Source organism: Apostichopus japonicus, chromosome 15 (genome assembly GCF_037975245.1).
Source record: "Apostichopus japonicus isolate 1M-3 chromosome 15, ASM3797524v1, whole genome shotgun sequence".
NCBI lineage: Eukaryota > Metazoa > Echinodermata > Holothuroidea > Aspidochirotida > Stichopodidae > Apostichopus > Apostichopus japonicus.
The window spans coordinates 16,648,311-16,662,309 of record NC_092575.1 but is presented as its reverse complement, the minus strand read 5'-3'; the positions used below and the strand labels follow the sequence as shown (position 1 = coordinate 16,662,309).

Sequence of the window (13,999 nt, the reverse complement as noted above, 5' to 3'; positions counted from 1 at the left end):
ATAGATAGATAGATAGATAGATAGATAGATAGATAGATAGATAGATAGATAGATAGATAGATAGATAGATAGATAGATAGATAGATAGATAGATAGATAGATAGATAGATAGATAGATAGATAGATAGATAGATAGATAGATAGATAGATAGATAGATAGATAGATAGATAGATAGATAGATAGATAGATAGATAGATAGATAGATAGATAGATAGATAGATAGATAGATAGATAGATAGATAGATAGATAGATAGATAGATAGATAGATAGATAGATAGATAGATAGATAGATAGATAGATAGATAGATAGATAGATAGATAGATAGATAGATAGATAGATAGATAGATAGATAGATAGATATCATCAGGGTTAGTGGTAATACCTGAAATTTCTTCATCAGACCTGTAATAAAACAGACCTTCCAAAGCCGGTGGATCGTCGACAACAGTGATAATTTTAATAATGTTCCCACCTCTTTCGACATAGTGTATACTTGCATCGATTGACCAGAAGAGGGCGAACCTGTCCATAGTGAAACCATGGAAAGCTGCAAACAATGGGTTACTATACACTGTTTGACGGTCCGAACCATTCAGGTTTATCCTCTCTAGGTCAGCAGTTCCGTCTAGTGCATTTATCCAGTAGAGTACATTATCTGTAAAAAAGAAGACAATGGTAGCTTTGTTGAAATCACTATTATTTCGTGTTTCAGTGAATAAACAGAGACAGATCACTAGTCAATGTGAGATTGCCATTGATCATACTAAGCTGCACACCTAAGTCGGGGTGCAGAATGAGGGATCAATGACCTTCCGACAAAATGTACCAATTATTGAATTTTCTCAACAAAAAAGGGCCTTATCATTACTCATTACAAATGAAAAAAAAAAATACGAGGAGGGTACGTCCACCTGACCTTCATATATCATCTCATTATAACAGAAATACTATGAACTTTTTTAGTGATTATTTAGTGATCCCCCCCCCCCTTTTTCTTTGTCTACACTTGTGTTTGACTCTTCTTCACTCATACCAAATGAAAGTTCAATATGGAATAATCATATCCAAAGCCTTGTTACACCAAATGTTACCATATAAAAGTGATATATATATATATATATATATATATATATATATATATATATATATATATATATATATATATATATATATATATATATATATATAAATATATGAGAAAAAAAAGAAGGCAATGCTATCATTGTTGTAATAGCTATTATTTTGCTGTCCAGTTAGTAAACACAGACAGATCACAAGTCAATGTAAGATCGCCATTTATCATACTAAGATACATATATATATATATATATATATATATATATATATATATATATATATATATACCGGTTAAAAACTTCATTAATGTACATGCATTATTTCGACTATGTTTGGGAAGACATATGTCTCCAAAAAACATTAATTCCATTGGCATTCAGGCATGGAGTGGATCCAAGCAAGGAGATAACTTTTTCCGTAGTCAGTTTCAATCAGGGACATTCAAGGGCTTTACAAGACATTGTCTCAACATACCATAAGGATCAATCTGTAACGTCTTCACATCGTTTAATCCATCTACAAGGACAACCAGTTCTGATCCGTCTGCTTTCGATCTCTTTAAACTCTGTCTACAATTCCAGAACACTGATCTATATCATGTTGAGGTGAAAAGGAAAACAAAATCGAATTTAATTTCCAGTAGCTTCAAAACTATTGGAACGCAAAAGAATATTGTGGTCTTAGATTTGCTGAAAAAAATTACTGCGTAATAGACACCACCTTCAAGTTCAGAAAGGGAGAGCAAAGTTCCAATGTTACCAAGCTATTTCTTTGATTTCATCGACTTTTATTTTATTTGTTGTTCAACGTTCCAAGTTAAACGAAGCATGTACATATTACGAACATTACATGGTATGAAGTATGCGAAAATGGCCTACCTATGATCCAAACTTAATGCAACCGCTCGTGGGGTTTCACACCCGGAGTCTGGTGGAGAGATGTACTTCCTAGATGTGCCGTCGAGTCTTGACACGGACACCTCATTTCGACTAGAATCAGCCCAATACATCAATCCTGTTATATACGCGACTGCTATGCCTGACGGAGCTGTGTAGAAATAATGGAAGAACGTATTAAATGAAAGATTTAAATTGTAATAATAACCCTATACAAAGTGAAATAGCTAACACATACTATGAATAGTGAATAAACAAGAGGTCCTCCAGACATCCAAACGATGATACCTGATTGATAGAGGATGATTGTTTAGTGATCTATTCCTTCCCTTGTGAATTCAGTCTCGTTGAAACACAAAAACAACAAGACACAAATATGCGACAATATTTGGTTGTGCAAGTTTGTGCTTGTGTATGTGTTCCTAAGCGTATGGTAATTCTTTGAGGCCATTTGGTACCATGGGAGAAGGAGAAGGAGAGGGAGAGTTGGTTGGAAGGGGTGGAGGGAGAGTGGGAGGTGGAGGGAGAGGGACGGGTGAAGGGAGACGGAGAGGGAGACGAACAGAGAGACGAAGAGGGAGAGGGGAAAGGTAAAGCAGAAGCAGAAGTAGAAGCAGAAGCAGAAGCAGACGGAGGAGGAGAAGGAGAAGGAGACAGAGGTAAATGAGGAGAAGGGGAAGAAAAGGACAAGGACAAGGATTTTCCAAAGCAATTAAGGTGTAATGAGGAGACGTTCTACGTATATAATAATTACTAATACTCACTGTCTATATGGTCGTCAACTAGAATATCGTGGGTATCCCCTTTGATATTTACTCGAGCAATAAACTTCACTTGTACATCAGTGTAATAAAAATAAGCGCTGATCGGGTCAAAGGTCAAAGCGAATGGATGCATCGATCCTGGCAGTCGAAGTTTTTTAATTCCTTTCTTGCTGAATCTGTCGAAACGGACAATTGAAGCAATGTCGGTTCCAATGGCAGCGATGTATTCCGTTCTTGGTTTCACTGTAAGGAAAAAGAAGAAACTTTATTCAAGTATGTCTGATAAACAACTTTATTACAGATGAACGAGGTCGCATGCATAAGTTTAATTTATTGACTGTCTTCTCTCTTAAATAAGATGGGTAATAATTACCGCATAAACTTGACAAAATTTAGGTATAACCATGTGTAACGAAAAAGCAATCTTACTCGTAATTACGTAAAGACTTAATATCTGAGACTTAAGAGAATGCAAAAACTTCTACAATTAAATATATTTCTTTACTAAATTGCGGTTCATCCAAATACGAGTGAAAAATAACATGACATAGCTCCATGATAGGCTCAATGTGGTGTCCCATAATACATACCTTGACTGTACCGAGCACTAAAACCTTTTGCCTCAATTGTGTTATCCGTTTGCATGTGGATGGTCAATTGGTTTGTCGTCGATAGAAAGCGAATCGGATAAGCTGGCCAGCCAGGTCCGTCATCGCAAAATGTCGATGGGTGGAAATCTGACCCGGGCGTCGGGTCAGCGATCTAGTGGTAATCGGTGCCAGATTTGGAACGGACAGACAAATAGACGGGAAGACAGAGATATAGAAACAAAACAAGAGTTATCAGTTGAATAAGGTCTCTCGTAAAGTCGATACGCTCGTCAGGGATTGGATAATAAAATGAACATAGTTTTTGAGAGATTTTCATAAACCTTCCCTTGGTTTTATTGTTACAAAACAGTCGATCCATGTATGAATCTCTCAATATTGCGCTATCAAGAGAACTCGAAGACAAATATTTCCTAAATTAATTGGTTTAATTATGATTGCGGGGTATAACAATTATCGATGCGCTTTGAGCTCCTGTAATATTGGTAGCATCGTTTTTGTTTTTTATGGAATGTATACGTCGCCTTAAAACTTTTACTAGTTTTAATGGCAGATAATATCGGCCTCCATAATCGTAAATGCATCTTTATTGTCGAGTAGCCTGGAACGAACGCACACATTTAAGATGAAAGCTCATCCTTGAGAGCTCTTGACATGAATTTACACAATATCGACGATCTATATATGTTAGCTATCAGGTATTTCAAACGTATTTATTAACCTTAAATTCATATATTTACCGTGATTACATCGTAGCAATGACCGCTGATATCTGCTTCGAGTTGCACATCATCAAACATCAACTCGATGACTTTTCCTTCTGCCGCTTGTAAGTGCCATGTACAGTTAAGATTGGATGGATACAAATTTGGATATTCAGGCGATGTAAATGTCCCCGTTGAAGATGAGCGCGTGACGTCACAGGCTGAATGTCAAAAGAAGTAACATAGCGAGAGATGTAGGGTGAGGGTTAGGTGGGTGCTGGTAGCGGTCAAGGTGGTAATGGGGAGGGGATGAGTTGATGGTTTTAGGTCTCAGGCTCTCTCTGGGGTGACGTCCCTTAAAATGTACCACGTTTCTATCAGATGGAGGTTAGGAACTATTCACACTAGTAGTACGAGTGCTTTGAAGCATTGCATTAATAGAGAGTGCTATTAGCATTACTGTCCAAACTTGCTGCTGTCAAGATTTGAAACATAGTGAACTCACCTTCATTTGTCGTCGTTATTGTAGAAAGAGTGATATTAAAGGAACACTTTGCCTCGTTCCCTAGGTCATCCGTGAAAATATACACAACCGTTGTGAGACCCAAATTGAAAATTGAACCTGGGATATGTGTTCTACTCCGGAAAGGCAAAGCAACTGGTGTTCGTACTCCGTAGATGCGACTCACTGCCGTAGGTTCCTGCCATGGGACTTTCGTTGGTCCTTGCGTGTACATATGTACATCACCAGGACAATGCGAAACTAAAGGCTTAACTTTTTAGAAAAATAAAAAAAGGGGAAAACAAGTGAACGCTTTTGAATCGGTTCCATCAATTAAACTGAAGTAGTCCCTATGCTGAACAATGATTCTGTTGGTGAAAGGAAGGTAATGGAAGGAGTATAAAAGTGGCCTACGTTACAATACTCTGAACAATTTGGCCAACAAAAAAAAAACATTTGAACATGTACTCGCCTCTTGTCAGAACCGTCTACCTTCATTCCCCCTTTCGCACCGACACCACCACCACCACCAACAACAACACCGACACCAACACCAGTACCCAATCGAGAATTTGCAATATTCTCGGGAGTTAAAGCACAACGCCTGACGGAACTTAATCATTCTTCTGTATAGTGGGGTTCCAGTTTTGATATTTTACATGAAATTATATAGTTTTGGGGATATATACCGGATCGATAAGCTTCACAGACAAATTTGAATACGATTCAGTCGAACATTTCATTGAATGCCAAAATAAAAGTTTGCAAACCTCCAACGCAGACGAACGAGACACCTTCTGGAAAACACAACTCACTACATTGTCCGTTGTCGATAGCACATTGGTGTTGAGCTGCAAAGAAACCCAAAATATAGCTGAACAATTATTTAAGGGGATAAATATATATATACTTATATATATATATATATATATAATATATATATATATACATATATATATATATATATATATATATATTTATATATATATATATATATTTATATATATATATATATATATATATATATATATATATATATATATATTATAGGTTAGTTCTACCTGTATTTAGTACATAATTTTGCAGTATGACCCGATCATGAACAACTGTGACCGTGATCGATACGCCAGGTTATTACCACCTTTACCACTCCATAAATTACCCCCTCCCCATCCCTCCCGACACTTAACCAAGACACACTTTCGAAACATTTATATGTCCGCGCGTTTAGTGTAAACACATATGAGTTAAAGTAATCCGACCTTGGGTTACACCCGTCTGCGTTTGTTAATCACTGAGTCAATGCCTTTGAGGTGCTATTTGATGACTAGAAGGTGTGAATTAATGACACTTATGTGTGGTGTCAACTTCATTGTAATGTCAACAGAAGAGATAAAATAAGTATCAGTTACGATCTTTGAATTTCCCATTTCCCCAACCAGTGGCGGAGCTAGGGGTATTGGTCAAGGGGGCGAGAATGCTCTGCAGGGGCGCTTTCGACACTAAGCGGAGCGCCACCACAGGTTGGCGCGGAGCGTACAGAATTTGTTTGAGTAAAGATTGTCCCTAGATCGCCGGAAATGACCCTTTCCTGGCCTTGCTAATATGCAGATAAACGAAGAATAAATAGGTGTCATCGACAACAAAATGTGCAAATGTCAATAGGTAGATGAGAGCGCAATAAAAAAGTCAATAATCGCGAATAAGTAAAAGTGGCAAAAAGCTGAAAAGGGCGCCAGCAGTCCATTTGAGTCCGTCAGGGGGGGTGCATCCGTTTCAACGATACTAAGTCTATAAGTCATGCCATTTGCTGCGGTGTTCCTTAAGTCTCTATCCTAGGTCCTCTACTTTTTATGATCTATATAAATGATATAAGTAATGTTTCTACTTTATGTTCTACGATTCGTTTCGCGGACGATTCAAGTGTCTTTTTCACTGGCCATGACTCAAATGTATTGGAAAACATTATTAACTTAGAACTTGTCGAGTTTCATGATTTGATTTACTGCTAACAAACTTTCACCAAACGTTAGCAAACTAACTATATCGTTTTCAGTAACAGTAACCTTAAGGCCGATGACGTTAAGCTAGATCTTAAAATGAATTATGAGAGTCTGCAAAGGATTTTTTTAGGTTTTTATATTGATTCCCGTTAAAAATGGAGCAACCACATACCACAACAACAGTCTATTGCAACTAGAGCTGCTAAGGGCTGCGGCATTTTCTCAAAACTTAAGCATGTATTATCCAAGAGAATTTAGCCACATTTGCATAAAGAGCTATTCATTGATAGGTCCCACCTGCTTTCGACAATTTCCTTGTTCACAACCATGGCAATCACAATTATAACACACGACACACACATTTTTAACGCCCCAATCGCATTCACACCACTGTAGGAAAATACAGCCTTCGTCATCGTACAAGCATCACATGGAACTCTTTACTAGTTTATAATATGTCACAACCTTCCCCAAATTCGTATAAATGCAAATTAAAGAGATTTTACTTCAACTTATATTGAGATTGATGATCCTCTTTCTTTCTTTTCTTTTACTTCGTTTTTGTAAGTTATTTGTACTCTATCCTCTTTCTTTCTTTTCTTTTACTTCGTTTTTGTAAGTTATTTGTACTCTTTGTACGGGGAGTGTCTCACTAGATAATCCCACAAGTTTTGTTTTTATACACTTCCTTTCACATTCCATACGTCTCTGTATTCGCTACAAATGATGTATATATGTCGTGAAAACACAAAATTAATAAACAAACGAATAAGCGAATTACTTGATTGTTAAAAAACATTAGATTTTGCCAACTAAGGCAAACTTTAAAACAGGATATGCAAATTTGAAAACGGTTGTGTCTTTTATGGTCCCAGCCGCCAAAGTGTGAGCTCAGGATCAGTCGAAGAAATGTTAGTCTATCCCGAAAAGTCGAAATGTTCAATTACAGCATAACTGTTGAAGATGAACTTCTCTTTTTTGATACATAAACGTCTAAAACATGTAAAATATTAATGTGTATAGAACATCAAAAAATCATCTCCATAGTAACGCTGCTCGCGAGTCGTGTGTCTTTCATACATTTATACATACAATTACGCAGCCCGGAGGCTTCAAGAACTGCGTGTATGAACAGAGTATAACGTAGGCTTAAAGAATTCAATATCAATGCCGTGCAACGTTCTCTTCTGATATCTATGGTTTATTCCAAACTGCTAGTCTGCTAACTGTTGGCCACAAAAAAAGGCCATTGACAACTTAGACAGTACTAGGATTTCATTATGCTACGGTAACGTCAAGTGGGAATACCCACTCTTTTAAAACTGGAAACATCGAATTTTCATCCACCTAATATTAATTCGTTGGGAAGAAATTATTCAAACAGGTGCGTCATTCATTTTCGACAGGGTGACTCTATGTAGGCTAATGGTGTAGAGCTTTTCAAAGGTGTGGGGGACGAAAGGATATATTGCTAAGATAAACCGCTATGCCGAAAGCAATTTCAGTCATAAGTGGTAATGAGATAACCCTCTCTCTTTGTATTTCTATTTCTTTTACACACACACACTCTCACACGCACACACACACACACATATATATATATATATACGTATATACATATATAGATATGCATATATATATATATACATATTTATATAGATATTTATATATATATATAAATGAAACTATATATAGATAGATAATTCTGGAACTAAACATAAACACCACGGCACCATTCGGTTTACACATCAGAAACGACCTGCCGTCCCAGATAAACCAAAGCAATTCCTTTGAAATTACGACGGAATCGGATTAAAATAATCCGACACGGAATAAAAATAATCTGATTTTCTAAAACTTTTGCTCAATCCAGCAGAAATCAGTAAGTCGCATTGACTTCACTGCCATAGAGAACTATTGCCACTACTGAAGAGGATCTAGTTTTGCTCAAAAGAAAGCTCTGCAAAAAACAAACATTGGTTGTTATACCTCCAATCATTTACTTAATTTAATTATAGTTATATGTCATCTCACCCTCATTCTGAATAAGTTGTAATACCTGAAATTTCTTGATCAGACTTGTAATAAAACAAGCCTTCCAAAGCAGGCGATTCTGAGGCGATTCTCAGAGCGTATAAAGTGTTCCCACCTCTTGCAGTATAGTATAGTCTTGCCTCGATTGGATGGGACCAGAAGAGGGCGAACCTGTCCATAGTGAAACCATGGAAAGCTGCAAACAATGGGTGACTATACACTGTTTGACGGTCCGAACCATTCAGGTTTATGCTCTCTAGGTCAGCGGTGTCTCTTAGTGCATTTATCCAGTAGAGTACATTGTCTGAAAAAAGGCAATGCTATCATTATTGTAATAACTATTGTTTCGCGTTTCAGTTAGTAAAAACAGACAGATTATAGTCAATGTGAGATCGGCATTAATCATACTAAGCCGCACAACTTAGTCGGGGTGGAGGATGAGGGATCAATGTGGGTGGTGTGGAGGAGGTGGGATATGTTAATTTGGTTGGATGACGTTAGCCCACAAGGTTATATTATACATATATTATATATATATATATATATATATATACCGGGTAAACTGTTCACCAATGTACAGGCATTATTTCGACTCTGTTTGGGAAGACATATATCGCCAAAGAAAATCATTCCAGTGGCATTCAGGCAGGAAATGGATCCAAGCATGGACATGACTCGTTCCGTAGTCAGCTTCAATCAGGTACTTTTAAAGGGCTTTACAAGACATTGTCTCAACATACCATAAGGATCAATCTGTAATGTCTTCACATCGTTTAATCCATCTACAAGGACAACCAGCTCTGATCCGTCTGCCTTTGACATCTTTATACTCTGTCTACAATTCCAGAACACTGATCTAAATCATGTTGAGGTGAGCAGGGAAAAAGGGGAAAAAATCGAACCGAATTTTATGCAGCTTCAAAACTATTGTAAGTTTACAACATAATAAAACCACTCTCATGTTCAGAAAATGAGAGCACAGTTCAAATGTTGCACAGTAACTGGCTGTTTTGTTTCATTATAGCAATAACGGTATTATATGTTATTTTAAAGCCTTGCATTTTCTGTCTAGCTCATACGAACTTCCTAAATTCAATAATTGTAATTTATATGTGGATGCAAACCGTTCCACTTTTCACCCTCTTGGCCTCATTACCCAACAAGAAGATCCCCCCTCCCCAATCTCGTTCAACACTCACGTCCCCGTCCTACCCAAGCCTTCTATTTTCTGTGTGTCTCATTATTCCCCATTAGCTCTTTTAATTGCTATCTCTGTTTTTGTTCTCCCCTTTGCTCAGTTTATCTTCTGCAACTCTCCAACTCCAGCACCATAGCATCACCTGCTTCATACATCTCACTTCTTTTGATTTAATCAACTTTAATTTTATTTGTTGTTCAACGTTCCAAGTAATGGCAATTCATATACAGACTACGAACAAGACATGGTAAAAAATATTCGAAAATTATACATGAAGGTCTACCTATGATCCAAACTTAATGTAACCGCTCGTGGGGTCTCACACCCGGAGTCTGGTGGAGAGATGTACTTCCTAGATGTGCCGTCGAGTCGTGACACGGACACCTCATTTCGACTAGAATCAGCCCAATACATCAATCCCGTTATATACGCGACTGCTATGCCTGACGGAGCTGTATAGAGATAATGGAGGAACTTATTAAATGAAAGATTTGAATCGTAATACCAACCCTTTACAAAGTTAAAATAGGTAGCACATACTCAGAACCATAATAAACAAGAATATCTCCAGACATCCAAACGATGATATCCGATTGAACGAGGATGATGTGTTGCAAGCTATTCCTTCCCAACACAACAACAACACACCAACAACATGACAAAAATATGTACAATATGCAAGTGTGTGCTTGTTTCTTTGATTTTTTGAGGCCAGTGTTTAAGGATAGTGTGACATAACTTCAGCGGCAGTTTTATCGTTTGGTACCATGGGAATGCAGAGAAGGTGAGGTGAAAGAGGAGGCGAAGGCGAAGGCAAAAGGGAAGGAGAAGAAGACGGAGAAAGATGGGAGAGAGAGAGAAGGAGATGGGCCTTTGTAATATGATTTTCCAAAGTTATTAAGGCTGTAAGTTGTAATGAGGAGACGTCGTACATATATGATAAGTACTAATACCCACTGCCTATATGGTCGTCAACAAGAATATCGCGGGTGTCACCTTCAATATTCATTCTAGCAATAATCTTTTCTTGTATATCAGTGTAATAAAAATAAGCGCTGATCGGGTCAAACGTCAAAGCGGATGGACGCGTCGATCTTGGCAGTGGAAGGTGAGGAAGTCGTGTTGTACTGAATCTGTCGAAACGGATAATTGAAGCAATGTCAGTTCCAACGGCAGCGATGTATTCCGTTCTTGGATTTACTGTAAAGAGAGAAAACAAATTGTATTCAAGTATTTCTGATAAACTATTTCATTGCAGGTGAAATCGTAACTACCTAAAGACTTAAGATCTGGGAATTAAGAGAATGCAAACTTCTATAATTAAATATATTTGTTGGCTAAAGTACGGTTTATCTAATTACGTGTATAAGTACATGTAAGTAATTAGCAAATGATAGGCTATTTGTGATGGCCCAGCATACATACCTAGACTGTACCAACACTAAAACATGTTGCCTCAACTGTAGGCTATTTGTGATCGCTCAAAATACATACGTTGACTGTATCGAGCCTTTAAACCTGTTGCTTCAACTGTAGGCTATTTTGATAACTCAAAATACATACTTTAATGTATTAAGCATTAAACCTGTTGGTTTTTCTGCAAGCTATTTGTGATGGCTCAGAATAAATACCTTCACTCTATCGATCATTAAAACATGTTGCCTCAAAGGCAGGCTATTTATGATGGCTCAGAATGCATACCTTGACTGTATCGAGCACTAAAACCTGTTGCTTCATCTGTGACATCCGTTTTCATGTGGATGGTCAATTGGTTTGTCGTCGAATGAAAGCGAATCGGATATCTTGGCCAGCCAGGACCGTCACCGCAAAATGTCGCTGGGTGGAAATCTGACCCGGGCGTGGGATCAGAGATCTAGTGGTAATCGGTGCCGGATTTGGAAACAGACAGACAAATAGACAGGAAGACAGAGATAAAGAACAAAATCAACAGTAATCAGTAGAATCTGGTCTCTCGTAAAGTTGAGTCTCTCGTAAGGAATTAGATAATATAAAGAACGTAGAAATTTGTATTAAAAGTTACCTTATATGAATCTTTATATGAATATGAATCTTTCAACATTGCGCTATGTAGAAATATTTCCTAAATCTATTAGTTGAATTAAGACTGCTGCGTAAAAGAAATTTCGATGTCATTTGATTTCTTGTAAAATTGGTAGCAACTCGTTTTGCACTTTTATCGAATGTATATGTCTTAAAACTATAAATTAAAACTTATATTACTAGTTTTAATGGCAGACAAAATTGGTCTTCCATAATCATGCTATAAGCAATCCAATCGTCAAATGTATCTCTTTTGTCGAGTAGCCTGTAACGGAACGCACACATCCAAGATTAAAAGTTATCCTTGGGAGCTGTTAATATTAAAATATACAATATCGACGATCTATATATGTTAGCTATCAGGTATTTCTAACGTATTTATTAACCGTTTATGTATATTTTTACCGTGATTGTATCGTAGCATTGACCGCCGATATCTGCTTCGAGTTGAACATCATCAAACGTCAACTCGATGACTTTTCCTTCTGCAGCTTGCAAGTGCCATGTACAGTTAAGGTTGGAAGGATACAAATTTGGATATTCAGGCGATGTAAATGTCCCCGTTGAGTTCGAGAGCGTGACGTCACAGGCTGAATGTCAAAAGAAGTAACATAGAGAGAGATGCAGTGGGTGAGGTTAAGTGGGTGCTGGTGACGGTCAAGGTGGTAATGGGGAGTGGACAGTGATTTGAATGACAGCGTGGAGCACAGGGAAATAACAAGGATATATGGAGCTAGATAGATAATTGGAACATTGCGTGCTGCAGACCGCAAAGGCCTAACGTTGACAACATCGGACAAGTCGTGGTATCCTTATAGGATATATAGCGAAAGTTTTATCAAGTGAAGAAACTTTTCTATCATTGTTTCCTTGTTATTAAATGTTAGGTTTTTTTTCTTCCTTATTTTTGAAGTCATAACAGCTTTCGTCTAATCTCATCGTTTCTGCTACAATCTTGTTGGACTTAAGAAAACGATAAGATCCCTAGAATTGTTTCTATAGCTTTTCTGGTTTGAGATATTCATCTTTAAAATATCTCTGAAATGCTATTTAAGGTTAATTTGAAAGCGACGTCGTGCTCCTAGGGGAAGACCTTCATGTTACTGTTAATCCACTTTTTTATTATTAAATTCTAATAACTCAACCAAAACATGTTTTTTAAACCTGCTATGAACGAAAGATCACATTTGGATGATATTCAACACTATTTGTCCTTGACAGAATTTGTAATGCGTTGTTACATATTATTTGTGACCATCAAAAGTTTGCGTCCTGTATTGACTTTTTTATTGCATCAATGCACTGTGTGTTAGACTAAGTGTACAATCATTTTAATTGTAACAATGCTGTAAAAACTAAGATGTTAAAGGTTTCATTGAAAGGGGCAAGAAGAAGAAATCATCCCATGGTCGGGGAGTGGGGCTATTTTAATTACACTATTTTAATTAAAACATTGAGTCTTTCAACGCGAACACTTTCATACTGCCTTTTTTGGTCTTCTGTTTGCCTGTGAATACAACAAAGAAGAATCGCCAAATGTTAGTATCTCCCTCTAATGTGGAAAATACATCATCTTAATAAATCAACAAAAAAGTTTACTTGTGCATAAATCATGAAATATTCAAAATCATTCAGATGGAAAATGTTTACCTATGAAATATACCAAGTTTGATACAGTTTCTTTTATTTATTGCTTTATCATTCACGAATTTTACAGAATCCACAGTATATTAATGTAATCTGAATGCGTTACTTGCCATGTATAGTCCTCATGTTCGAATGTTTTGTTGTTGTGTTTATCGATTAAATATTTCAAGCAACAAGATGGTGTGACAACTGAACACTCTCAACCAACTTATTGACTGTGGCTTTCATTTATTTACTCAGTAATCTACCTTTAACTTGAAGTAGTCAACATTAATTTGGAATACATAAAAGGGAAAAGATCATTACAGGGAAACCAACATAGTCATAATTAGTATCCTCATTACGTTCTGAAAGCTCATGTTACTGTATAACCATACTGATTCAGAAAAAAATATTGAATATGTGTATAAATATGTTGTTTTAATAACTACCGAGCTGTATTATCCACAGACTGGAAAAATCACTTTGACAGTCTCTCTCTAAAGGTTACTTATTTCAATAA

The 13,999-nt window shown here is 36.9% G+C and overlaps 1 protein-coding gene across 8 annotated transcripts in view; it reads right to left on the bottom strand.

Moving 5' to 3' along the window:
* Positions 1-13,999, bottom strand: part of LOC139980486 (cubilin-like) — a 136,409-nt gene that overhangs the window by 7,317 nt on the left and 115,093 nt on the right. For 6 of the 8 annotated variants that reach the window (XM_071992120.1, XM_071992124.1, XM_071992122.1 and 3 more), the window contains 14 exons: positions 12,256-12,440; positions 11,491-11,662; positions 10,747-10,989; positions 10,073-10,241; positions 9,332-9,447; positions 8,617-8,895; positions 5,325-5,405; positions 4,558-4,827; positions 4,089-4,273; positions 3,331-3,502; positions 2,741-2,983; positions 1,959-2,127; positions 1,555-1,670; positions 386-658 (listed from right to left, as the gene is read on the bottom strand). In XM_071992120.1, coding sequence (XP_071848221.1) covers positions 386-658; positions 1,555-1,670; positions 1,959-2,127; positions 2,741-2,983; positions 3,331-3,502; positions 4,089-4,273; positions 4,558-4,827; positions 5,325-5,405; positions 8,617-8,895; positions 9,332-9,447; positions 10,073-10,241; positions 10,747-10,989; positions 11,491-11,662; positions 12,256-12,440 — 2,673 coding nt within the window. The remainder of the gene's footprint in view (positions 1-385; positions 659-1,554; positions 1,671-1,958; positions 2,128-2,740; positions 2,984-3,330; positions 3,503-4,088; positions 4,274-4,557; positions 4,828-5,324; positions 5,406-8,616; positions 8,896-9,331; positions 9,448-10,072; positions 10,242-10,746; positions 10,990-11,490; positions 11,663-12,255; positions 12,441-13,999) is intronic. The other 2 variants (XM_071992127.1, XM_071992123.1) reach the window with 2 other exon arrangements.